The 23093-nt window shown below is 51.3% G+C and overlaps 2 protein-coding genes, 1 long non-coding RNA gene and 2 pseudogenes across 54 annotated transcripts in view; 2 read left to right on the top strand and 3 right to left on the bottom strand.

Moving 5' to 3' along the window:
* Positions 1–15625, top strand: part of Zfp385c (zinc finger protein 385C) — a 55909-nt gene extending 40284 nt beyond the window's left edge. For 12 of the 50 annotated variants that reach the window (XM_087572223.1, XM_087572224.1, XM_087572251.1 and 9 more), the window contains 7 exons: positions 5345–5493; positions 9340–9450; positions 11657–11822; positions 12566–12856; positions 13233–13429; positions 13621–13731; positions 14205–15625. In XM_087572223.1, the coding sequence (XP_087428349.1) occupies positions 5345–5493; positions 9340–9450; positions 11657–11822; positions 12566–12856; positions 13233–13429; positions 13621–13731; positions 14205–14441 (1262 nt within the window). In that variant the 3' untranslated portion in view covers positions 14442–15625. 50 annotated transcript variants of the gene reach the window in all.
* On the top strand, positions 986–3796 carry C10h17orf113-ps1 (similar to human chromosome 17 open reading frame 113, pseudogene 1; annotated as a pseudogene).
* Positions 11068–12946, bottom strand: LOC148003110 (uncharacterized). Its single transcript, XR_015632117.1, has 2 exons — positions 12807–12946; positions 11068–11180 (listed from the first exon to the last, which is right to left on the bottom strand). It is a non-coding gene; the product is annotated as an uncharacterized LOC148003110 (long non-coding RNA).
* On the bottom strand, positions 11251–11362 carry LOC120095415 (small nucleolar RNA SNORA44; annotated as a pseudogene).
* On the bottom strand, positions 15556–22996 carry Nkiras2 (NFKB inhibitor interacting Ras-like 2). 3 transcript variants are annotated; one of them, NM_001439662.1, is given in 4 exon segments: positions 15556–17177; positions 17586–17827; positions 18480–18587; positions 22788–22996. In NM_001439662.1, coding segments are annotated over 3 exon segments (576 nt in total). In that variant the 5' UTR covers positions 18574–18587; positions 22788–22996; the 3' UTR covers positions 15556–16937.
* Positions 22997–23093: the final 97 nt, after the last annotated feature.

Here is a 23093-nt window from a genome sequence, read left to right as displayed (position 1 = left end):
GCAAATGACTTAGTCCAATGCCTCGATTTCCCCCGCCCACAGTCAGTAATAATCTTGGTCTCCTCGGGGAATCGTGTACAGTCTCAACCCAAGGCCTGGCTCGGTTTCTACTGGTTGGATAAACGATAGTTGCTGCTGGTCCTGCTGCTGTGGGCACAAGAGGAGAGGACAAACTTCACATCGTTAGGAGGTACGGAGGTTGGCAGATCTGACCCAACTGGACCCGACCTTCAGATCTCAGAGGCTCCTCTTGGGGATGCAGAGCCAACCAGCTAATCGTACTCACTGCAGCCCAGTCCAAAGCCTGTCCTCACTCTGTAGCCCATTCCTGGGACCTTTCCCACGGCTGCATGCCCGCATGCCAGTGCCATGAATGTGAGCCAGTGCCTGTGTGCGCATGACAGGGAAAAGCAGATGCCCTTGAAATGCTCAGCTCTGTATTGATGATATAGGTATCTGTGGGCTTTGACATCCTGTGAGTTAGACATCCGGGAGGTCTGTGTTGTAGCCCTGAGTCAGCTACAAAATACTCAGGAGCCCTGAGAACCACATCTGTCTTCGGGACTCGATTTGGGCTAAAAGTCACTACTGTGTTCTTAGCTACTACAGCAGACTTTGCCAACTAGCATCTTCCTTGTCCTGGAGGGAGGGAGGCCCTTGGGAGAGTCTGGGAGTTCCTTACCTCTTCCCAGTGTACCTCACTGCATGACTCTGTACTCCCCTCCCCATCGAGTCTATCCCATCCCTGCGGACAGCATAAGCCCCCATTCCCCTCTAAACTGGTCCCCTGTCTTCCTCATCTCTGATCTCCTAGAGCAGAGCTTGAGCTAAGCTGGATAGATGATTTCCCCTTAGCTTGGTGGGCCGTCTCTCTCTTGCCTCCCCACCAGCTTCCCTATCTTAGGGAGTTGCTTTGTGGGTGAGGGAAGCAGGGATGCGGCCAGCATTTAGAGAGGGTCTTGGGTCCCCTGTCCCGAGGGCAGGTATGGTGCCCGCTGGGAAGCCTCCAACGCCACCAAGTGCAAGCAGTACTTCAGTGAGCAGTGGGAAAAGGTGTTGCCCTGTTTGGATCTTGACTACAAGCAGAAGCTGATGCTCTTCTCTCTAGAATGTCGCCAGGCCCCAGTGCACAACAAGCACACCAAAGCCAAGAATGTTTTCATGGTGAGCACCGACAACTTCCAGGCTTTGGAAGTCAGCCGGGACCAGCCCATGCTGGAAGACCCTGCTGAGGGTGAGGGACCTACTGTAGCCTGGCAACCACTCCCAACTTTAGGGTTGTCAAGATGGAGGCAGACCTGGGCAAAGTGGTTGTGTCGGACATGTATACTACGTGACTGACTATAGAGGACGCGCCACTGGAGCCACAGAGAGTCAACCTGTGTCAGGCACTGATGGACACAGAGCACGGTGAATACTGCAGCCCCAGGAGGGTGAGGGACATACAGGTGGGTGGCAGCCAGAGGAAGGGGAGGACAAAGAACGGGGGAGATGCTGAGCCACCTGGGAAAAGCTCCTGTATGCTAGGCCCTCGGGTAGTAACCAGCATACTTCATTCATATCTCCACCATACCAGACCTTCACCAAGTGCTGCCTACAGCCCGGGCACTGGGCCAGCCACATTGAGTACAGCAGTGAAGAAGCCAGGCCTGGCCCTTCTCATTGGGTGAATACAGACATGTTTCTCACTCCCTGGGCCAGAGGTTGCCAGCTGGTTCTTGGGCCGTGGCTGACTTACATTGGGTTTGATGAACTTTTACTGTGCTCATCATATACACACACACGCGCACGCATGCACGGACGCACGCACGCGCGCGCGTCAGGACCAGTCTCCAGTTCACTATGTAGCTAAAGATAACCTTGGCTTTCTGATCCTCCTGCTGTACTCTCCCAATTGCTGAGATTATATATATATTCATATTCCAGAGCTTGGAGTTTCTATAATTTCCCATTTTTAATCTTCTGATTCCCTGCAAGCTCTAAGCCACCCACGTGGCTCCTGGAGTTGCACATGGCACCCTAGATTCAGCTGTGTGAGTCCTGGGGTGTGTGGCTGGAGGTGGAGGGAAAGTTGGATTAATTCTATAGAGACAAACAGCACATATCGGGACCCTTATTGGCCAGGAATGGCTAGTGAATGTCTTTTGTTGAGTCCCTGAGCCACTGGGTGAACCCCCCTGCTCCTTGCCCCTGAATAAAATACCCTGCAGGTATGAGAGCTGATAAAAACTGAAATTTGACAGGTAAAGTGACTTGCCCAAGGTAACACAGTCAATAAGTGGCAAAGAGTGGCTGGCCCCAAGCTTGTGTTCTTCTAGCGACCTGGAACTGCCAGCCTCCCACGCCCCTAGCCTGTAGGACAAGCCTAACTCTGTCTTTTTTTAATCCCTGGCTGTCCCAGGTGGCCATTGCCAGTGTCTTGCACACGGAGGCCTGCCAGCTCCTGAAGGCATCCCTGTATGTGAGGCTTGTGTTAGGTGAGACCAGGGACTGGGCAGAGTCCCATAGTCTGGCCCTGTTTGCCACTTCGGTGTCCCCATAGGAGAGCCAGCCTGAGGCTATTTTCCTGGGCAGTGTGAAGCTACAGGGGAAGTGAGGCTACTGATTGCCAACTCCCCAACATCCCATGGGTCTTTGGCATATCTGCACCCAAACTGGCTTGACTCAGTTCAAGCCTCCCCAGTGACTGCCTGGAGAGTGTCAGCCTGCAGCTCAGAGCCACTTGCCCACTGCTTATGAATCTGCACCGTTTCCCTGTCTGGACAGACCCAAAGCCCCATGTCTATCTGGGTGAATATGAGAGTACATCGGATGCCTTGTTCCGACTGCATGGTGGCCTCAGTCCCCAAGCTCCCTGCAACCTTGGACTTTGAAGCTATTGACTTGACAGGTCCCCTGCCAAGGGGACTCCCTGTTGCTTGTAAAAGCAGTGGCCGAGGCTTGGCCTTGCTTGGTGCGCTCTTTGGGAGTCACATCCCTTGCCTCATTGGCCTCGGCCCTGTGCCAGTTCACCTTCCTATGAAGCCTTCACTCACTGCTGCTGGACGCTACGGTGCAGAAGCTTCCCTGGTCCTGCAGCACGAAGAGCCGGACCTGATCTTGCTGCAGCGGGTGGTGTTGTCAGCCCCACAAGCTCAGCTCCTCTCTGGGCGCGCGCGCCGCTCCAAGGCTTCCCGAATGAACGGGAGATCTCCGAGCCCGACTCCAGCGCGAGCGGGCAAACGCCGCACCTACCACTGTGTGGAACTGCTTGGGCTACTCGCAGTCTGCGAGGCTTGGAGCGCCACCGAAAGGCTCTCCCCGACTCCATGCGAAGCCGGCTGTCGGACTCCTTCCCCAGACCCTCGCTAGAAGCGATAGGCGCTTTGGCGGCGATCTTAGGTCCCCGCCGCTACCCGCAAGCTCCTGAAGAACTGTGTGTGCACGGCGAGGGGGCGCTGCGGGTGCTCCGTGGTGCGCCAGCGCATATGGGGACTTGGTGCTCTTGGAGGCTTGGGCGCCCCTGCGGGCGCGCATTCCGAGCTGCACGAGCTCTTTCCCCGACTTTCGCGTCCTACCCTCCCTGACCTCGGTGCTGCCTGTGGGTGCAGAGCTGTTGGTCAAGGTGGGCTGCTGCCGCAAGCTGCGGTCGTGGGGACAAAGACGGGCCTTGGCAGACGTACGACGGCTAGGTGCTGAAGACCGCAATGGATGCCTCTCTCACCCTCCCTCAGCTGCATGAGTTTGAGTCTACATTGGTCTTGGAGTTCTCAGAGAGTGTGTGCGAGAGGGACCTCTTGGATGGTGCTTCTCCTGAGAGTGGCCTTCCCTTGCCTTAGCTAGCGGGGGTGGGGGTGAGGGGATTGAAGGGTGCAGACACGCAGCCTTAATCATACTACAGCCAAGCTAACCACTAACTGCTCTCCTCTACTCATCACCAAGCCAGACCCCTGGCCTAAGAGGAAAGAGCCTGGGCAAGTAGGTTGAAATGCTAACTAAGATCTGGGCAGAGTCCCCCTAACTCCCCACTACCACCCTATGGCCGGCCTGGCCTTTCAGAGTTTTCCTTTCCCCTGCTAGATCCTTCCCTTGGGTTTTCAGTTTCCGTTAAAGAAGGAAGGTTGGGCCTTAGAGAACAGAGGCGAAGGAGAGTAGATTCCTGAGCATTTCCTTGCCCGGTGCTTTGCAGTGTCTTTTTCCCCTCCAAGATGGTAAACCCAGTGACAGCGCTTGCTTCTGACACAGCACAATACCGTCTTTGCACAAACTGACAGGTTAAAGCACACAATGATTCCAGGGAGTAGCGGTGCCCTCCGTCAGCTCTCCCCCTCCCATCTACCTGCTGGCTTCCCTTCCTGTTTATGGTTGTGTTTCTATTTAACATCTACAGATGCTAAATAAACCCATCTGATATTTCAGGGGGTTAACACCCAAGGATTGAAAGGGACCTCTTTTGGTTTTGCACTTACAGGACCCAAGTGAGTCTCCAATAACTGGGATTTCTTTCTGCTTTTATTTTTCCCTTCCCATCCTTGAAACCTGGTTTGTCTATTTCTGGCCCCTTTCTGCCTCTATGTCACACTGTTAAGACCAAAGACTACAAAACCACAGTGTCATTCCTGTGAGTCCTGAGGACTGGCTTGGGGTCTCACCCTGGATGCTGGATGGGGTACATCTTCCAGGAAGCAGCCAGTACCTCACCAAATGTCACCCAAATCTTCAGAATGCTGTGGGTTTCTTTCTTGTTAATTTGTGGGACATTTTAGATTCATTTGGTACATGTGATGCTTTGCCCGCTTGCATGTATAGGCACCACGTGTGCCTGATGCCTGAAGCAGGCATTGGGTCCCCTGTAAATGGAGTTACAGTTGCGAGCTGCCATGTGGGTGCCGGGAATCAAACCCGGGTCCAATGCTCTGCCACTGTGCCATCTCTCCAGCCCTATGCTCTGTGAGTGGCATGGAACCGGAAGTGAGAAAGGGACAAATAGTGAGAAGGAAAAGAGTTGGCCTTTCCCTGCACTCCTGGGTTTGGCGCTTTGGGATCAAGTGGGACAAGTAGTGTGTCATGCTGCCACCATGGTTTTGTGTATGTCAATCCTGACTCCTCTGACCCCTCTCTTGGCTGGACTCCCTTTGGTGTCTGTTTGGGCCACTGTGCTGACCCTGTCAGTGAGAGGGGTCACTCTTCCACTTAGGAGGCTCAACCTGTGGACTCTCTGACTCTGCTTCCCCAACTGAGTTGAGCTGGTGCAGTTACAAAGAGAGAGAGCCAGGAGTTGCTGCTCTGGCCTTTTGTTCTGGCAGCAGTGGTGGGAGAGCCCGGTGGCTCCTCATTTCAGACCTTGCCCTTCTTCCTCCTGCAGCAGGCCCGGCCTCCAGCGCCCCCAGCCCCTTGCTGGCCTCCCTGACCCTGCCCACCCGGCCTCTGCAACCCCCACTGGACTTGAAGCACTTACTCGCCTTCCACCTCAATGGCACCACCCCGCTCAGTCTCTTCCCCAACTTCAGCACGGTATGGGGCTGGGCAGGAGGGTGGGGGCATGCGAAAGGTTTGGGGGTGGGCAAGAAAAGTGACTCGGCTGGCCCTAGGTGCTACCATATAGGGACCCAGCTGTCTCCTACCTAGAGAGGAAGATGATGTCACCCCGACCCCACCATCATAACCACCTGGAGATGTTTTGTTTTTACAGATGATCCATGTGTGTCTGTGTGCACTTGAGTTGGGGGTTAAGGATTATAATATTATTTCTGTATTTATGTGTGAGTCAGCATGTGTTCACATGCGTGGGTGCACACGGGTGCATGTGCTGCAGGAGCAGCCAGAGGAGGTCATTGGACGCCCTCTGCGGTCTCTCCCTGAGCCTGGAGCTCCTGTTTTCTCAGCAAGGCTGGAGACAAGTGTTGAGGTTTGGTCTGTTGCCGTGTATTGTAAGGCTAAATACTGACCACAGTCGCCCTCAGGGAGGAAGAGAAAATCCTCACATACACCAAGTGATGCTATGTGACCTTGCTCCTTGATTTAAAACTGTTGGTTGAATAAAGATGCCGACAGCCTAGAGCTGGGCAGAAGAGAGGTAAGTGGGACTTCAGTTCCCCGGGTTGGAGTCTGAGGAGGACCATGAGAGAGGGAGAAGAAGGTGGAGAAGGAAGAACAAGGAGGAGAGGGGAGAGGCGCCAGGAGAGGAGATGGACCGTGAGCACACGGCCAGGAGAAACAGCAAGTATTTGGAGAGCACCGGTGGAGAGGTAGCCAGGCCAGCAGTCAGAAGATTAGATGAGGGGTTAGCCCCCAGCGACTGTCAAAGCCAAGCCAGATAACCATGGTCTGGGTCTCATTTATTTGTAAGCTTGTCAGGGATGCGTTTAAGTTGGTTCTACTACAGATCAGCACGACCCAGCGATCCTCCTGTCGTCATTCCCACAGGGCTGAGGTTACAGACTTGCATAAGGGCGCCTGGGTGGTGATGTGGGTGCTGGGATCCGAACTCTGTTCCTCATGATTGCAGGGGTGGTCTCCCAACTGCTGAGCTATAGCTCCAGACCTTAGTCATGTCTCTGTCTCGGAGCTCGTGTACCTACCTGGAGGTCTGTGTGTTATGTGTGGGTGTGAGTTCATGTGTTATTTGTGAAGATGTGTGTGTGCGTGCGTGTGCCTAGGGATTACACTGTGTGTGCGTGTCCGTGTGTGTGTGTGTGTGTGTGTGTGTGTGTGTGTGTGAATCTGAGGGGTTTGGGATCTGTATGTACTCTGTGAGCATGTGTGTGGGTATGTGTGTGTGTGTGTGTGCATGTGTGTGTGTGTATGAATCTGGGGTTTGGGATTTGTATGTACTCTGTGAGTGTGTGTGTGTGTGTGTGTGTGTGTGTGTGTGCATGTGTGTGTGTGTGAATTTGAGGGGTTTGGGATTTGTATGTACTCAGTGTGTGTGTGTGTGAATCTGAGGGGTTTGGGATTTGTATGTACTCAGTGTGTGTGTGTGAATCTGAGGGGTTTGGGATTTGTATGTACTCTGTGAGTGTGTGTGTGTGTGTGTGTGTGTGTGTGTGTGAATCCGTGCTGGGTATGGATGTACTTTAGGTGAGAGTCCATCTGTGGTTGCATAGTGTCTGTGTGTCTGAGAGTGACTTTCTACTTGTCTGTGAGTCTATAACTGCTGCTGAGCATATGTGCTTGGGTCTGTATATTTCTCTCCTGTGCCTGGACTCATTTGTGATGTGGGGGGGGGGCACAAACATTAGGAGTACTCCATGAGGTGTCAGGAGCATCACCCCCTTAAATCTCAAAAACCCAATGAAATCACGGATGAACTCCACCACTCTGTCCTCAGGGGACTATGTCACATGCCTTCCCAATAACCCGGAGAGGTCTCCCTCCCTTTTATCCCCTCCTCCAGGATTGTACAGAGGTCCTGAGGAGTATGAGACATTTGGGAATGGGCCTGTGAGCTTCAGCCCCTACTGTCATTTACAGATGTGGTCACTGCCCACAAGGGTGGTCTCTCAAAGGCAGGTGACACTTCTGTTGGCCCAGTGTAAAGACCTCCCTCTGGAATCCTGATGATGGGCTGGCTCTCCCTTGGGCCCTGCCTAGCTTGTAACCTCTGCCCTTAGGGCAGTCTCTAGAGCATGTTCCCTCTCTGCCTCGGGTTTCTTCCCATGGGAAGGTTTGGAAAGTTCCTTTTGACTAAACCAGACAACTTCTCCTTTGAATCCAACAACCTAGGCTTCTAACACACAGCATGGTGGCATCTGTAGTGCCAGCATTCTGGAGACTAAGGAATGTGTATTAATGACAACCTGGGCTACATACTGAGTTAAAGGCCAGCCTGAGCTACATAGCGAGATTGTATTTGCAAAAAAAAAAAAAAAAAAAAAAAAAAAAAAAAAAAAAAAAAAAAAACAACAACAAAAAAACAAAAACAAAAACAACAAAAAAACCAGAATAAACCCCCAAAACTTAGGCCCTTGAGAAAAGACAACAGAAGAAAGAAAGAAAGAAAGAGAAGGAAGGAAGGAAGGAGAGAAAGAGAGAGAGGGAGGGAGAGAGAGAGAAAGAAAGAAACAAAGAAAGAAAGGCTAAAGTGGGGGTTGGGGATTTAGCTCAGTGGTAGCGCAAGGCTCCGGAAAAAAAAAAAAAAAGAACCAAAAAATGTCTTTAAAAAAAAAGGGGTTGGGGATTTAGCTCAGTGGTAGAGTGCTTGCCTAGGAAGCGCAAGGCCCTGGGTTTGGTCCCCAGCTCCGAGAAAAAAAAAAAAAAAAAAAAAAAAAAAAAGGCTAAAGTGGCTTTGGGAGATAGTGAAATTGGTAGAGTTTTCCTAGCATGCACAACAACCCAAGTTTGATTCCCAGCACTGTATAAATCAGATATGGTAGCACATGTCTTTAATCCCAGTGCTTGAGAGGTAGAGGCAAGAAGGAGAGTTTAACCTCACCTACATAGTGACTTTATCTCAAAGAAAAAGCAAGAGTGGAAGGAAGGAAGGAAGGAAAGAAGGAAGATAGACAAAAAGAAAGAAGGACAGACAGACTATTGCATTGTGCTGCATGCCTATAATCCCAACACTTGGAAGCTGAGGCAGGAAGACAGGGCTTCTAAGGCCAGCCTGAGCTAAGGGAGACCTTGTCTCGAAATAGATAAATCAACAAACAGAGAACAGAAAATGAACAAAACATTAATTAGGAAAAGAAAGAAAACAGGTTCATGGGCTGGAGAGACAGCTCAGTGGTTAAGAGCACTGACTTCTCTTCCAGGGCTCCTGAGTTCAAATCCCAGTAACCTCATGGTGGCTCACAACCATCTGTAATGAGATCTGATGCTCTCTTCTGATGTCTGAAGACAGCTACAGTGTACTCATATATAATAAATAAATCTTTAAAAAAAAAAGAAAAAAGAAAGAAAACACATTCATATCGCAAGCCTCAGGCCTCCCTGTATTGTCTTGCTTGGCCGGCTGCCTCCCTGCCCACAGGTTCCCCACTGCTTATCAGACATCAGTCTTTGGGACAGTGGCAGAGGTGGTAAGGTAGGGCTTCTTGCCCCCACCAGCAGGTCCAAGTACAAAATCTGAGTTAGGAGAAAGGAAATCCTACCAAAAATGTCTTTTGTCCCTTCCTTGCTGCGGTCTGTGCTCAACCTTTGGTCACAATAGAAAACAAAACCCCAAAACTAAGACCGGAAGGATAGCAGGGAGATGCCAAGGTGATTCTGTGTCAGGCCAGGGCCCTAAGCACACAGGTCACCCTGGTCCTCCCCTTGGCACCTAACAGATCACATCTTGTCAGGGTTAGAGCATGAGAGGGATTGCTTGAGCATGTAGGAAGAACTAGGCTCTATCACACACCCCCCACCTCCCTACAGATGGACCCAGTCCAGAAAGCTGTCATCAGCCACACGTTTGGGGTCCCCTCCCCTCTGAAGAAGAAGCTGTTCATCTCCTGTAACATCTGTCATCTGAGGTTCAACTCAGCGGTGAGAGGGGATCATGGGATTGGGGCTTGGAGGGAGCAGGGCCTCCTTTGGGGATGCTGTCCTAGGAACTTGTAGCAAAGGGGCATGTTGCTCTGACCACTATCCTCTCCTGCCCTCTCCCCTCCTCTCATATTTCTTCCTGCCTACATGTGGCCCACGAGAATTCCACTCTCCTCCCCCCTGCTTCACGCCCATCTTCTGGATGTCCTAGAGGCCGTGGTGTGAACCCCCGGTCTTGACTTAAGATGTTTACAACATGTATTCACCCCAGCATCTTCTGAGGCGGGGCTGGAATTTGCTATAGAGACCATGCCATCCTCAAACTCACAGAGATCTTGCCTGCCGCTCTCCCAAGTGCTGGGATTGAAGGCATGCCCTACCATGCCCGACTTCATTGAATTTTGTTGTAGTCTTTGAGACAGGGTCTCTCACTCTGTAGCTGTAGCTGGGACTTAACCAGAGAAATCTGCCTGCCTCTGCCTTCCTGGTGCTGAGATTAAAGTTGTGCACCACTACACTTCATCATCTTAATGGACTCCCATGATGCATCTGTGAGGGGTACAGAGGCACAATTACCATCCTCACTTCTCTGAGGAGGACACAGTCTCACACTGGATAAATAACTTGCCGGGGAGCACAGCTGGTAAATCGTGGTTTTCAGGATTTGAACCCAGCCCTGGCTGACCCTGAAGTCTGCACACTCCTACTGCAGCCCATCCTGAGGGAGGAGCCTCATTGTGGGGTTTGGGTGAGATGTCAGAACCACGGTGTAGCCGAAGAGTCCAAGGAAGGGCTGTGGAGGCTTGTCCTTCCCACTTTGGGGAAATAGTCGAGAAACAAGTAGAGGCTTCAAGCTGAAGTAAAGAGGATGCGACACCCTAGATGGTGGATTCGCTCCAGATATTTAGGTCATATCATTCGACAAAGAGATTTGTGGAAGGGACATGTCTCCATTCCTAGGCCCTGGCAGAATGGCTGGACTAAGAGCAAATGCTCAAACATTATTTTTAAAAAATGAACAATGGGATGTTTTGGATGTCCATAAACTCCAAATTCAAGGACTGCTGTGCTTTCCATGGGCGGACTCCTTAACATTCCGGAGACCCTACTTTATAAACTAGACCCTTAGAGTTCATGTCCCATTTAACCTGAACAATCACAAAGCTTAAAGCAGGGGCACAGTAGTGCACCCCTGTGGTCCTATTACTCGGGAGGCTGAGGCAGGAGGATCATGAGTTTAAAGCCAGCCTGGACCACGGAGTAAGTAGTCCATTTCCAGAATATTCTGAACATATCGACAGACACCCAAGCGCATCACTTGGTGAATGTTCCTGGGTTCAACACTTCTGGATCTTGGAACAGAGAAACAAATAGGGCTGGAGATGTGGCTTAGTTTAGAATATTTGCCCTGTAGTCACAAGGCTTTGTGTTCAACTCTTTTTTTTTTTTTTTTTTTTTTGAAATTTGAAGTCTTTATTGAACATTGCATGTTAGGTTACAAAGGTATTCCACTTTTCTCTTTGTAGACCAATCTGGCCACAAAAGGCTACCTGGCTAAGTATTAGCCAGAAACTTCTAAATCCCAGTGTGATCTTCTTGTGGCATTTTTCCAACAAATAATGCAGACCAAATCACAAGATGGCCACCTCACTGGTCACATGGTCCTTAGGTTAATGAGCAGAGGCTGACAGGCTGTCTCCTCACTCTTCCAAGAACCGCCCAAGTGCACACTGCAGAAGGAAAGTTTGTTGTGAATACCACAGGACAGAAGGACAGGCAGCTCATAACTCCAGTGGAAAAACATATAGGAGAGCTGAGTGGCAACAGCAGGCACTGTGATAACCTGGGCTGTCAAAGTCTCTCCGTTACTCTGGCATGCAGTTGGTGTTCAACTCTTAAGTTCAACACACACACACACACACACACACACACACACACACACACACACACACACACACACAGCTTATACATGGCTAAGTTTGATTCTGAAGGTAGGCTACCTGCATTGGAGCACCTGTGTGAGGACAAGTTCTAAACCTCAGGACTGTATACATGTGACGATGATGGTGACACTGGCTTCACCCCTTTGTGGCCAAGCCTTGTGTCCCTTTGACCCCATATTCCTCTGGCCTCTCCTCTGTTCAACCTCACTCCTAGAAGAGGCATGGGACCCAAGGGAAGGTGACTCCTCCCCTTCCTCTTCTAGAACCAGGCCGAAGCTCATTACAAGGGCCATAGACACGCCAGAAAACTCAAGGCTGTGGAAGCTGCCAAGAGCAAGCAGAGGCCTCGAAACCTGACCGCAAATGGGACAGTGGCGTCTACAGCCTCACCTCCAGCCAGCGGAAGCCCCGGAAACCCTCAGAGCAAAGGTCAGTCTTGAGTTCAAGTCCACACAAGCGAGGTTGGCTTCTCAGAGTGGCTTGAGTGACTCTGGTTCTTCGTCTTTGTTCTCCCTTTCTTTTGTTTTGTTTTTCAATGACAGGGTTTCTCTATGTAGCCTCAGCTGTTCCGGGACTTGGTCTGTAGATCAGGCTGGCCTTGAACTTAAGAGATCTACCTGCCTCTGCCTCCTGACAGTGCTGGGATTAAAGGCATGTGCTACTACTGCCTGGCTTTTTTTTCTTAAACTTGGGATTTATGTGTGTGTGTGTGTGTGTGTGTGTGTGTGTGTGTCTGTCTGTCTGTCTGTCTAAGTGCTCATGGGGCATAGAGGCCAGGAGAGGGCATGAGATCCCCTGGAGCTGGAGTACGAGTGGCTCTGGGTGATGGGGATTACACTCCATCCATCTGGATGATGGACCTCTCCAGTTTCCAGTTTAATTCTATTATAATACTCTATAAACATTCTAGCACATCTTTCTGCTGACTTCTGTTTACTCAATACTGAGGCGCTAGAATGTCAGGCGGAAAGTGTGACCTCCTCTGTCCGACTTTATGATTTTTATACAGGGAAACTGAGGCCTGAGTTTGCCTAGTGAGTTGGTAGCAGGGTGAACTCAGAATTTAGTGCCAGCTGTCCTTTACCAGGAGGCCTTCCAGCCTCCCATTCCACCACAGTGTCAGTGCTGCACCTTAGAGGTCCCAACTTCTCCTGTGTCCCATGTCCTTGCAGATCCAGCATCCCCTCCTCGCGGCCCTTCACTTCAGCTACCACCGACCCCAGACCCATCAACCAGAGACCCAGCCCACTCAGAACTTTCTGATGCTGCCGCTTCCTCGTCCTCCTCTTCCTGCCCGCCCTGCTCCCCGGATCCTAGCAGGGAAGCACCAGGGCCTGAGCCAGCAGAAGTGGCTGCAGGAAATGGAGTGAATGGGGAAGGCAGGGGTGAGAAGGGCCGCCTCTACTGCCCTACCTGTAAAGTGACCGTGAACTCGGCCTCTCAGCTTCAGGCTCACAACACAGGTCAGTGCTTGCCAGGAGCCATGCCATTCATGGCTAGGTGACAGAGGAACCTACCCACTGTTACTACAAAAACACTTCTGGGTCCTCCTCTTGATCCCAAGGGAGGGGCATTGGGAAACGAAGTCTGTGGCAACCAGAACTGAAGGTCACTGGAGTACCCTCCTCCATTCTCCTTGGATCAAAACAAAAGGGACTTTTGCTCGGCTGTCTATTGAAAAGGCCTTCTTTCTTGAGGGCTGTCCACAGGAAGAGATGTTGGGACGGGAGAAGTCTGTGAGGCTGGAGGGCCATGTGTGTGTGGAGGGGCAGCCAAGCTAACCTGACTTGGTGCTGTGGCCTCCCTTCAGTTCTGAGAGACTGACTTCTTTCCTTCAAGGAGCTAAGCACAGATGGATGGTGGAAGGTCATCAGGGCGCTCCCCGAAGGGGCCGGGGCCGTCCTGTGTCCCGAGGAGGAACTGGACACAAGACAAAGAGAGTGATAGGAAATCGTGGGGGCCGGCAGGGACCCAACCCTCCTTTCCATTGTGCCCTCTGTCAGCTCCATGTCAATTCAGAGACCCAGCTCAAGCAGGTAGGAGAAGGGAGGCCAGGATAAGGTGGGTATCAGAGCAAGGGAGGAAGGGTTGATGCCCACTGAGGGATGGACGTGGCTGCCCATGACAGCCCCACTCTGAAAGCCCATCATGTGTGTGCTGAATGTGAGAGGAAGTCTCAATAGTTTTGGGTTCTGTGAGCTTATTCATCTCATTCCCATTCTGTCAGCACATGAGCAGCCGGAGGCACAAAGACCGGCTGGCTGGGAAGCCCCCCAAGTCCTCCAGCCAGCACAGCAAACTGCAGAAACACACAGCACTGGCTGTGAGTGTTCTCAAGGTATGTGTCTCTAGAGGACCAAGGTCTACAAGGGGGCAAGTAGGAAGAAGGGCCAGCTGAAAGACTTGGGGTGCGGCAGGAAGGAGGCTGCTGGCCCTGCAGCTGCCTGAGCAGGGACGAGGTTAGGGGTGGGTGGGTTTGGGCTACACCCAGAGGAATTTCCTGGAGGTGGGCTGGGCCTAAGGTCATGCTATGAGAGGCAAAAGCTGGGGGTGGGTGAGCTTATCCTAGAGACCATCTCTTCCTACCCCTCACAGTGCTGCCTGTGGCGAGGCTGTCCATCTGCTGGGCAGGAAGACAGCTGCCACAGCAAGCCCCCTGGCATGGCTGTTTTGGGGGGGTGGGGATGGGGGGGGTAGACTTAGAATTCTAAAAGGCACGTCCTTGAGGGAAAAAAGCCCCTGGATGTGTCCCACGGAGGGGGCGGGCTTCTCTGGTATCAGAGACCCTGCCCATTTCTGTTTTTATTGTAGTCTAAATTGGCCTTGCAGAAGCAACTCACCAAGACGCTGGCAGCCCGCTTCCTGCCCGGTCCGCTGCCCACCACAGCTGCTGCCATCTGTGCCCTGCCAGGGCCCCTGACCCTCCGGCCTGCCGCCACGGCAGCTGCTACCCTCTTCCCAGCTCCTGTCCTGGGTCCAGCTCTGTTTCGCACTCCTGCGGGAGCTGTCCGCCCTGCTGCAGGACCCATCCTTTTTGCTCCCTATTAGTGGATGGCCACATCCTATCTCTCCAAGCCGGATACTTGTCTCCACATCCCAAAGAGACTGCCTTTTGCAGTTTCCGGGTTCCCACCCAACCTGGGTAGCTGCTCTTCACTCAGACTGGGGTTTTTCCAGTCCCCTGGCTCTGAAGACCACTACCCTCCTTTCCTGGGCCAGCCCTAGGCTACCTTGCATCAACAGATCCCAAAGATCTATGCAAAAATCTCATCCCCAGTCTCATGGTGCTCTCACACCCTGACCCGAACCAGAGACTTACACAGAGCTGACACCACATCATAGCTCCCAAGAGCCAGCCTCTCCTGCCATGTTCTAGAGCCATCTGGACAATCAGTAGAGATAAGGGCCTCAAACTGAAGTGGGCTGGAACCTACCAAGCATATTTACCATGGGGTAGCCAGGTATGGTGGTGCATGCCAGCAATCCTAGGACCTGGATTGTGAGTTCAAAGTCAGTTTGGCCCATTTAGCTAGACACTGACTCAAACAAAGCAAAATCACCACAGGTTGGCTGCGGGGTATGTACGGCAAAGGACCGTAGAGGATAAGAGGCCCCCAAAGTTCTTCATAAGTGTACTGTCAAAGTGAGGCAGAGGTGAAGGGAGGCTCCATCTGTTCTGTGGGGATGGGGCTCAAAGTTTAGAGTGGTGTTCAGGCTGGGCCTGACTGTGTAGTCCTGGCTGGTCTGGAACTATGGACGCAGGCTGGCAAACCCAAGAATCCACCTGCCTCTGCCTCTTGAGTAATGGAACTAAAGGCATGTACCACCCTTCCTGGGTCTGGCTGTAACAGAAGTGGCCTGTCTTACCACAGCTGTTCTTAGCCTTTCTGTGGTTTCTCTTGAACCCCCAACTCTAAGGGGGCTCTGGGTCTCCCTCAGCCTAGGGACTCTCCACTCCACACTGGGGTCTGGCCATCCCAAGTGTGGCGTTTCAGGCTGGTACACGGTCCAGTATGCCCGCAAGACCCACTTTCATGTTGCCAAAGCCAGTGCCATTCCCCCATTCAACATGGGATTTTGCCAGTATCTACCTATGTCTTTTTTTTTTTTTTTTTGAAAGACATTTCCAATGGGACAAAAAAAGGGGATAGGGGAAGGGAAATTTTTTGATAACAGCAGTTGTGGTTTTATTGTGTCCAACAAACACATCAATAAATGAACTTCAAGCCTGAGCCTGTAGGTGCCCTGATTCTCCTTGCCCAGGCCTAGGCACCAGCCCCCTTCTCACCTGTTCCGGGGAGGAGTGGGTATAGGAGGTGGCCTGGCTGTAGTGTCTAACTCACGTGAGGTGTGCACATCAGAAGCACAAAGTGGGCACCGGATGTTGTGGGTTATAAGCTCACTTGATAGCACAAGCCTCTGATGAAAGGCCTGTCAGCTCCTAGGAAGCTGCTACTGGTTTGCCTGGTTCTGTTCAGGCATCTGAGGTAAGAAGGAAGGGCTAGGGGCGTGGCTTAGCCCACCTTCACCGGGCAGCAGGCATATAAATACAGAGTATAAATATAGTTGGGCTACTAGCCGAAAAACAACCAAGAAACAACCAGGAGAGACGGACACTAGCCATGTGGGCAGGTCAAGACTGTGCCACTTGCACCACTGAGCAGGGTGCACTCCTGCCCCCTGGTGGGTATGAGAGGCTTGTCCAGCCTCCAGGGCTGGTAGGGGTAGCACCTTGAAGAGGTTGGAGCAGGGGCAGAGATACACAGGAGGCCCGAGCCACCAGCTTTAGAAAAATCACATAGTCACCCGCAGCTCTAGGTAATCATCCAAGCTCTGTCAACTCACAGATGAAGACTGACGCTCAGAGAACAGCCTTGCTAAGTCACAGGGCAAGCAACAGCCTAGTCATTACTCCACTCTACCTCAACCAATGAGACCTCTGCTCCTGGAACAGGAAGAGGAAGCAAAACAGCTGGGAGACGGGTAGAGGTCAAACAGAAAATGCCACTCCCAGGAGCCTGGCTTTACCCAGCCTTGGACAGGCCAGGGGAAAGATCAGGGTGAAGGATGAGGAACCAACCCTAAGCCAGCACACAGAACTGTGCACTCACAATACCTAGCCACTCTGTTTCAGGCCCAGGCTGGTACTGTGTGTATGCTACTGACAGGAAATTCAGAGAGTTGGGATCCCTGATAGGATCCAGACCCTGGACTGGGCACTTTGGCATGACAGCCTTGCATCCTGCACCAGGCAGAGGGAAGGGACGCTAACCCATAAGTGTCCAGGTAACAGTGGAGAAAATATGATCGGCTGGGGGCAGAGTGGGACTATTAAAGAAGGCCGAGGGGAGGGCCAGCAATCCAGTTCACTTGCACTTCTTGGAGTTAAGAGAGGACAAAAGTAGCAGTGGCCTGGGCCAGCCCAGCTTGCTGGCCTTGGGGGTCGTTCCCCTACTGATAGGAAGAACAGCTTGCGTAAGCACCCTGTGCTCTTCACCCATCCTGGAATGGGTTTTGGAGTGGTGAAGAGAGAAGGGCAGCTACTCAGCCATCCAAGGAGCCGCTGCCCTTGTTCTTGCGGCTGAGGGGGAAGGCAGACTTGCTCTGGGGCTGGGTCATCTTGCTGGCCAGGTAGATGAAAGGCTCCAGGAGCGAGCGGCGGTCAGCCACGGACACCTCCCACAGCTTCACCTTCTCTGATTTGGCCCAGTGCTGGGCCACGTCAGGGTCCACACGACGCTGCTCCTGCAGGTCACACTTGTTGCCAAGGACCACGATGGTGACCTGGAGGGGACAGGCAAGAGTAGAGGCTGTAGGCATGCAGTGGCTCAGGATCAGGAGTAGCGATCAGCTGCTTCTGGCCAACAACTGGGGAGGATGCAGTTCCCGGAGGAATTTTGGAGGACTAGCAAGAGCATAGAACCACAGAGAAGAAAAATGAGGCCGGGCTTCATGTGTAGGAGGGAACCTGTTAAACCGAAGAGAAGACTCTTGGATCGAATTATCCTATCATATGGCTGGCTACCTCTTGTGTGGGTTGAAGACCCTCTTCAATGACCTTCACAGCCTTCTAGCTCCTGAACTACCTCTTGGCAGATGAGCACAACTGGGAATCATGCCAGCATCCCAAAGCCTACCAGGGACCCACGCTGTCCTACCACTGGGCTCCCAGCAAAAGTCTAGGACATATACCTCCTTCTTGTCCTTGGACTTGTCGATCTCCTTCTTGAGCAGCTCGACACGCTGAAAGGATTCTCGGCTGTCTGTGCTGTAGACCAGGACGTAGCCATCCGTGCAGGAGAAGCAGTGCTTGGGCAGCTCGGCCCCATCCCGGAGACCCCGTGTATCATAGAAACGCACCTGTTCCCGCACTCCTCGGTCTGTCTCGATGGAACCCACATAGATGTCCTCCTGGGTCTCGATCATCTCAGAACCTGGGTTAAGATGAGACTTGAGCATGAGTCACGAGAGATGTGAGCCAAGGGGCTGGCCTAACAAGCTGACAAGGAATGTGGGGGCTTGGGAGAGACCAGACGAAAGTTAAACAGGGATGACTTGGAGAATGAGTGTCATGTCTTATCACACTATGCAAAACGGCAACACAGAACTGGGTGTGGGGGCACACACCTTGAGTTGAAGCTCTTTGGAGGAGGGAGGCAGGAGCAGAGGCAGGTTGATCTCTGTGAGTTCCTGGCCTGCCTGGTCTGTACAGTGAGGCCCTCTCAAAGACGATAAAAAGGCGGATAGTGATAGAAGCCAACACTTGCACAACCACTTCTGGCCAAATGCTATGGTGTGGGGGTGGGGGGTTCTTCCTATCTTGGCTTTAGGTTTCTTCCTTCTAGATCTGTTCAACATCCTAGAACTTGAGGGTACAATGTTTTACTTTCCTTCCCCTCCATTGCTGGGGTTCAGACCCAAGTACACGTTAGACTAGTGCTCTGATAGTCAGCCATGCCTCCAGCCCAATTGTGAGGGTGTAAAAGCAGTGGATGCCTTTTTTAGCTTTTGGGTTCAGGATGTGACCAAATCCTACTGCTTCATTCAATGTCTTCTATCAGTCTGCTGGTCCCAAACAACACTCACCCACAACATGGTTCCCGTACAGGAGCTGCTCAAGAATTGACGTTTTGCCCACAGATGCCTGGCCACACACGACCACCTTGCAGCTCTTCCCCATGCTTAGCTTTCAACCTAAAAGGACAGAATCGGTGTGGTGAGGGAAGACAGAATCCAAACAGCACACTGGGAAGCATCAGGGATTTAGTGCCACCCTGATGTGTTTACTGGACTACTGAGAAGTGAGCTGTAATTAACCTTCTTATCCCAGGAGTGGCCAGTACTTGGCACACAACAGGTGTGGGGCTAATGGCACCATAAAGGGAGGGGCCTAGAGAGTGGGGTTAAAAGAACTAGCTGGCCGGGTTCCTTCCTGTGCACAAGATGTATAGGGCACACCAATTACAGAAGGAAGTTCCACAAATACTCCTGGTCTTTCTGTTTGATTTTGGGGGTGTTTTGTCTTGAGACAGTGTCTCATGTACCCCAAGCTGGTTTCCAGCTGATGAAATAGTTGAGGCATATGCACACCAGACTGTTTTCTCCCTTTAACTCCCATGAAGAAAGAAGCAGGGAATTAAGATTCTTCCTCTCTCTCATCTTCTCCTCAGGGAGAGTGTGCAAATACAGAGAATAACTTGTTTTCCTGAATGATTCATTTGGATGACAATAAATTCTATTTAACCGTTCCCAGTTGAATACACGGATAAAATGAAGATCTGACAAGAAATGAGATCAAGAGAAGAGTGCTTCCGAAAGATGGATTATACATCCCTTAGACTGACAGGCACGGAGAAAGTTCAGATTTATAAACTCTCTGAGACTCTAGAGAGAGGTCTTCCTACAGGGAAACTTCCAGACACAGGCACCCGGGGAGCGCCAAATCCCCTTCCTCCTCCCCCAGAAACCAGTGACACAGAGGCCAGCCTCAAAGGGGTCCCAAGTAGAAACCTCTCCAGGAGAGTTTCCTGTCACCGATCTCCACCCCGTGGTTTGAGCGTTTCAGTAAGCGATACTCGAGAGGCCAGAGGCCGCCGCCACAGACTACCTCTGAAGGGCACCCCTCAGAATCTCTCAAGAGGCAGAGACAGGACAACTAAAGTGGGCCTATCTGAGCTCTGCCTCGCAGTTCCATACCTCCGGGGTCCCCGCAGCACTCCCGCTGAGGTGCCCCCCGGAGTGGGCCGGACCATGGGAGGGGCAGTTCGATTGTAAAGACGGCCCTCTTCCTCTGGGTGGAAGGACTTGCCCTGGGGTCCCGCCCCCCCAACGTCCAGACTTCAAGACAACTTCCGGCGGCGCAAAGTGAGCGCTGATCGCATAGCGCCCCCAGAGGCCGGCGGGGAAATGCCCACCAGACTTGTCTGGGTATAAAGCTGCATTCCAAGCTCTAATACCAAAATGCTCTCTCGCCAAAGAACAGTAACGCTCCATTAATTCTATCATCTATTCCACAAGTTTTCTTTATCTTTTCCTTGCAGTGCTACGCTATGAATGGAACCCAGGGTCGTGCACATACTAAGCAAATGCTCTTTGAACCTCGATTTTTTTTTTCCTTTTGATTTTCAAGACAGGGTTTCTCTGTGTAGCTTTGGCTGTCCTTGAAATCACTCTGTAGACCTCGATGGCTTCGAACTCACAGAGATCCACCTGCCTGTGCCTCCCAAGTGCTGAGATTAAAGGCGGATGTCACCACACTCGACTAAACATGGAATTTTTTGAACTTGGAATGTCCTAGCACTTGGAGGATGAAGTAGGGAGATTTTTTTGAAGACAACATAGTCTACAGAGAGAACCTGCTTCAAAGCAGACAGACAGACAATCTTGGGCACCTACCTTGTCTTATGACTTATGTAGGGCCATATGAAAAGTTACAAGTTAGAGTGATTGGCCACAAATTTACTGTCTAGAATAATTAGACATCCAAACTAACAATTAAAACAAATCATGATGAATGATGTTATTGAAGTTGGGGTGCTATTGGCACAGAAGAGGGGCATTTAACTTTGAGGGGCATGTCTGTGCTCAGGTTTGAAGGGCTGAAGAGGACAGAGATTTTTCTTTTTCTTTCTTTAACTTATTTAATGTATGGGAGTACACTGTTGTTCTCTTCAGACAGACCAGAAAAGGGATCCTATTACAGATGGTCGAGAGCCACCATGTGGCTGCTGGGAATTGAACTCATGACCTCTGGAAGAATAGTCAGTGCTCTTAAGTGCTAAGCCATCTCTCTAGCCCCTGAGGGCAGAGATTTCTGAAGCAGAGGAAATACAAGAACCATGACATTTCTTGTTATTAGTCTGCATTCTCTAGAGTCACAGAACTCATGGAATGTTTCTATATTAAGGGGATTTATTGTGATGACTTACTGTCTATATTCCAACTAACCCAACAATGGGCAGCTGGGAATGGGAAGTCCAAGAATCTAGTAGTTGTTCAGACCCACAAGGCTAGTTGTTTCAGCTGGTCTTCTGTGGTCCCAACAGATGTGCTGGCAAGTAAGCACAAGCAGGCAAAGAAGAGTGGATCGTCCTTCTTCCAATGTTCTTATGTAGGTCTCCAGCAGGTGTGGCCCAGATTAAAGGCATGACCCACCATGCCTGGATCTGGAACTGGTTTTGTCCCAGGCTGACCTTGAATTTAGAGATCTGCTTGCCTCATTCTCCTGGGATTAAAGGTGGGTACTACCTTGCCTGGGCCTAAGCTTATCCTGGCCTCTACACCTTAAGATCTTCATGCCAAGATCCAGGTCAGGAGCCTGTGTCTTCCACCCTCACATCTAGGTCACAGGTGTGCCCTCCATTTCTGGAGTGTAGTTCATTCCAGATGTACTTAAGTTGACAACCAGGGATAGCCATCAGACAGGGGAAATATAATAAGATTCATGACATTTCTGGAGCCACAAGTCCCTAGGAGCTCAGTGTTGATTGCAGAGACTAGCCAAATAACCAAGACGTGTGGAGGTCAGAGACCAGACGAACCACAATAGCAAGCCATTGGTAGGTGTATTGCAGGGAAATGACATACTCCATCCAGTTTTGCAAGGAAGGTCATTCTCTCAGAAAAGCCAAGGCTTGACAACGATGAAACTAAGGATCGGTTAGGAGACTATCTGCAGTCTCTGAGTTTATTTATTTGCTTTTAATTAATGTCAAGACTTTAAGATAAAAGGGAGATTTAGGGACCTGTAGCATGAGGACAAAAAGTGTTGATGACAAGGTTGGAAGCCAAGTGCAATTCTGAGCGCTGTATGGTTTACCCCCATGTTTCATGTGGTGACCAGTTGACCAGATGGATAGAAGGAATACAACATAAGGCATTCAGGAGGGAGTAAAAATTTGCTTTCTTTTTCTGTTGTTGAGAAATGGATAAAAGCAAGTTCAATACATTTATTAGTTAAGGCAGTGGTTCTCAACAGGTAGGTCATGACCTTTTGGGCAAACCTCTATCTCCAAAAATATTTACATTACGATTCATAACAGTAGCAAAATTACAGTTATGAAGTAGCATCAAAAAATAATTTTATGGCTGGGGATCACCACATGAGGAACTGTATTAAAGGGTCACAGCATTTCAATCCATTGAGGCCCAGCTATCAGTCTCTCTCTATTCAGGGGCCCGTGGTTTGCACTCCATCAGTAATGGTAAGGACCTACAAATAAGGTTAGGGACTTTGACACACAGCTTTCCTTAAGGGAAGGGGCATAGACCCTGTTTAAACTCCATTGGCTTATTCTCGTTCTTTTGGCTTTAAATTACAATCCCAAGGTCGTCAGAGAGCCTCATTTTAATACAACTAAACACTGTTGTGTGTGGTAGTGGTACTACAAAGGTGATTAAACTGTCTTCCCGATCCAGACCGCATTTGGCCAGACAAGCGTGCTGGGTCGAGTTTATGAGAAGTAGGAGTACTGGGGACACTAAGGAAAAGGGCCCTCACCCCACGAGCTGCCTTATAAACTCCGGGGCAGGGGCTGGGGCGCCTTGTCACCCTTTCCAGGCTTAACGCTGAGATGGCACTCCCAAGCGGCTGACATGAAAGCAGCCTCATAAAAGGGTCCGCGTCATTGGGGTGATGAACCAGTTGGTGCTTAGAGATCCCTGGAGGATGAAAGGCGCAGGGTGAAGACGCCCTGCGTTCCCCTCGCTTGGTTGGGCAGGGCTTCCAGGAACTGATGAAAGCTGGGGGACTGGGCTCAAAGTAGCTCTTTATGCCTTTCCTGGGAGGAAGCTGTGGACACACTGCAAAGTCGGGAAGGTAGTCTTGTGGGGGCTTTTTTCCTCAAGAGTCTTTGGGGACCCGGTCTCCACCTACCCGGGACTCCCAAGCCTTACCAGACTCTCTAGGATTGTTAGTTGTTATGGCAACCGGGCTGTCGGGATACTGAGGCAAGCTTAGGCCTAGAGAGGCAACATCCTTTTCTACCCTCCTCCTACCCACGGGTAAAGTGGCGCCCCCTACACACAGGAACCGTCCCTGGGCCCCCGCCCCAGCGCGGAGACCACCGTGGACCTCCAGGGATGGGCGGCCGCTCTGGCCCCAAGCGGAGCCTCTCGTTGGTAGACGGGCTCGAGGGAGTCCCTCTGGGCGCGGTGCCGCCGAGAGGCTCGATGCTCCAACCGGAAGTGCTCTTCACCGCC

The sequence above is a fragment of the Rattus norvegicus genome, chromosome 10, assembly GCF_021556685.1.
Source record: "Rattus norvegicus strain SHRSP/BbbUtx chromosome 10, alternate assembly SHRSP_T2T, whole genome shotgun sequence".
Lineage (NCBI taxonomy): Eukaryota > Metazoa > Chordata > Mammalia > Rodentia > Muridae > Rattus > Rattus norvegicus.
The sequence above is the reverse complement of the archived record's forward strand: the minus strand, read 5'-3'. Positions and strand labels throughout refer to the sequence as shown.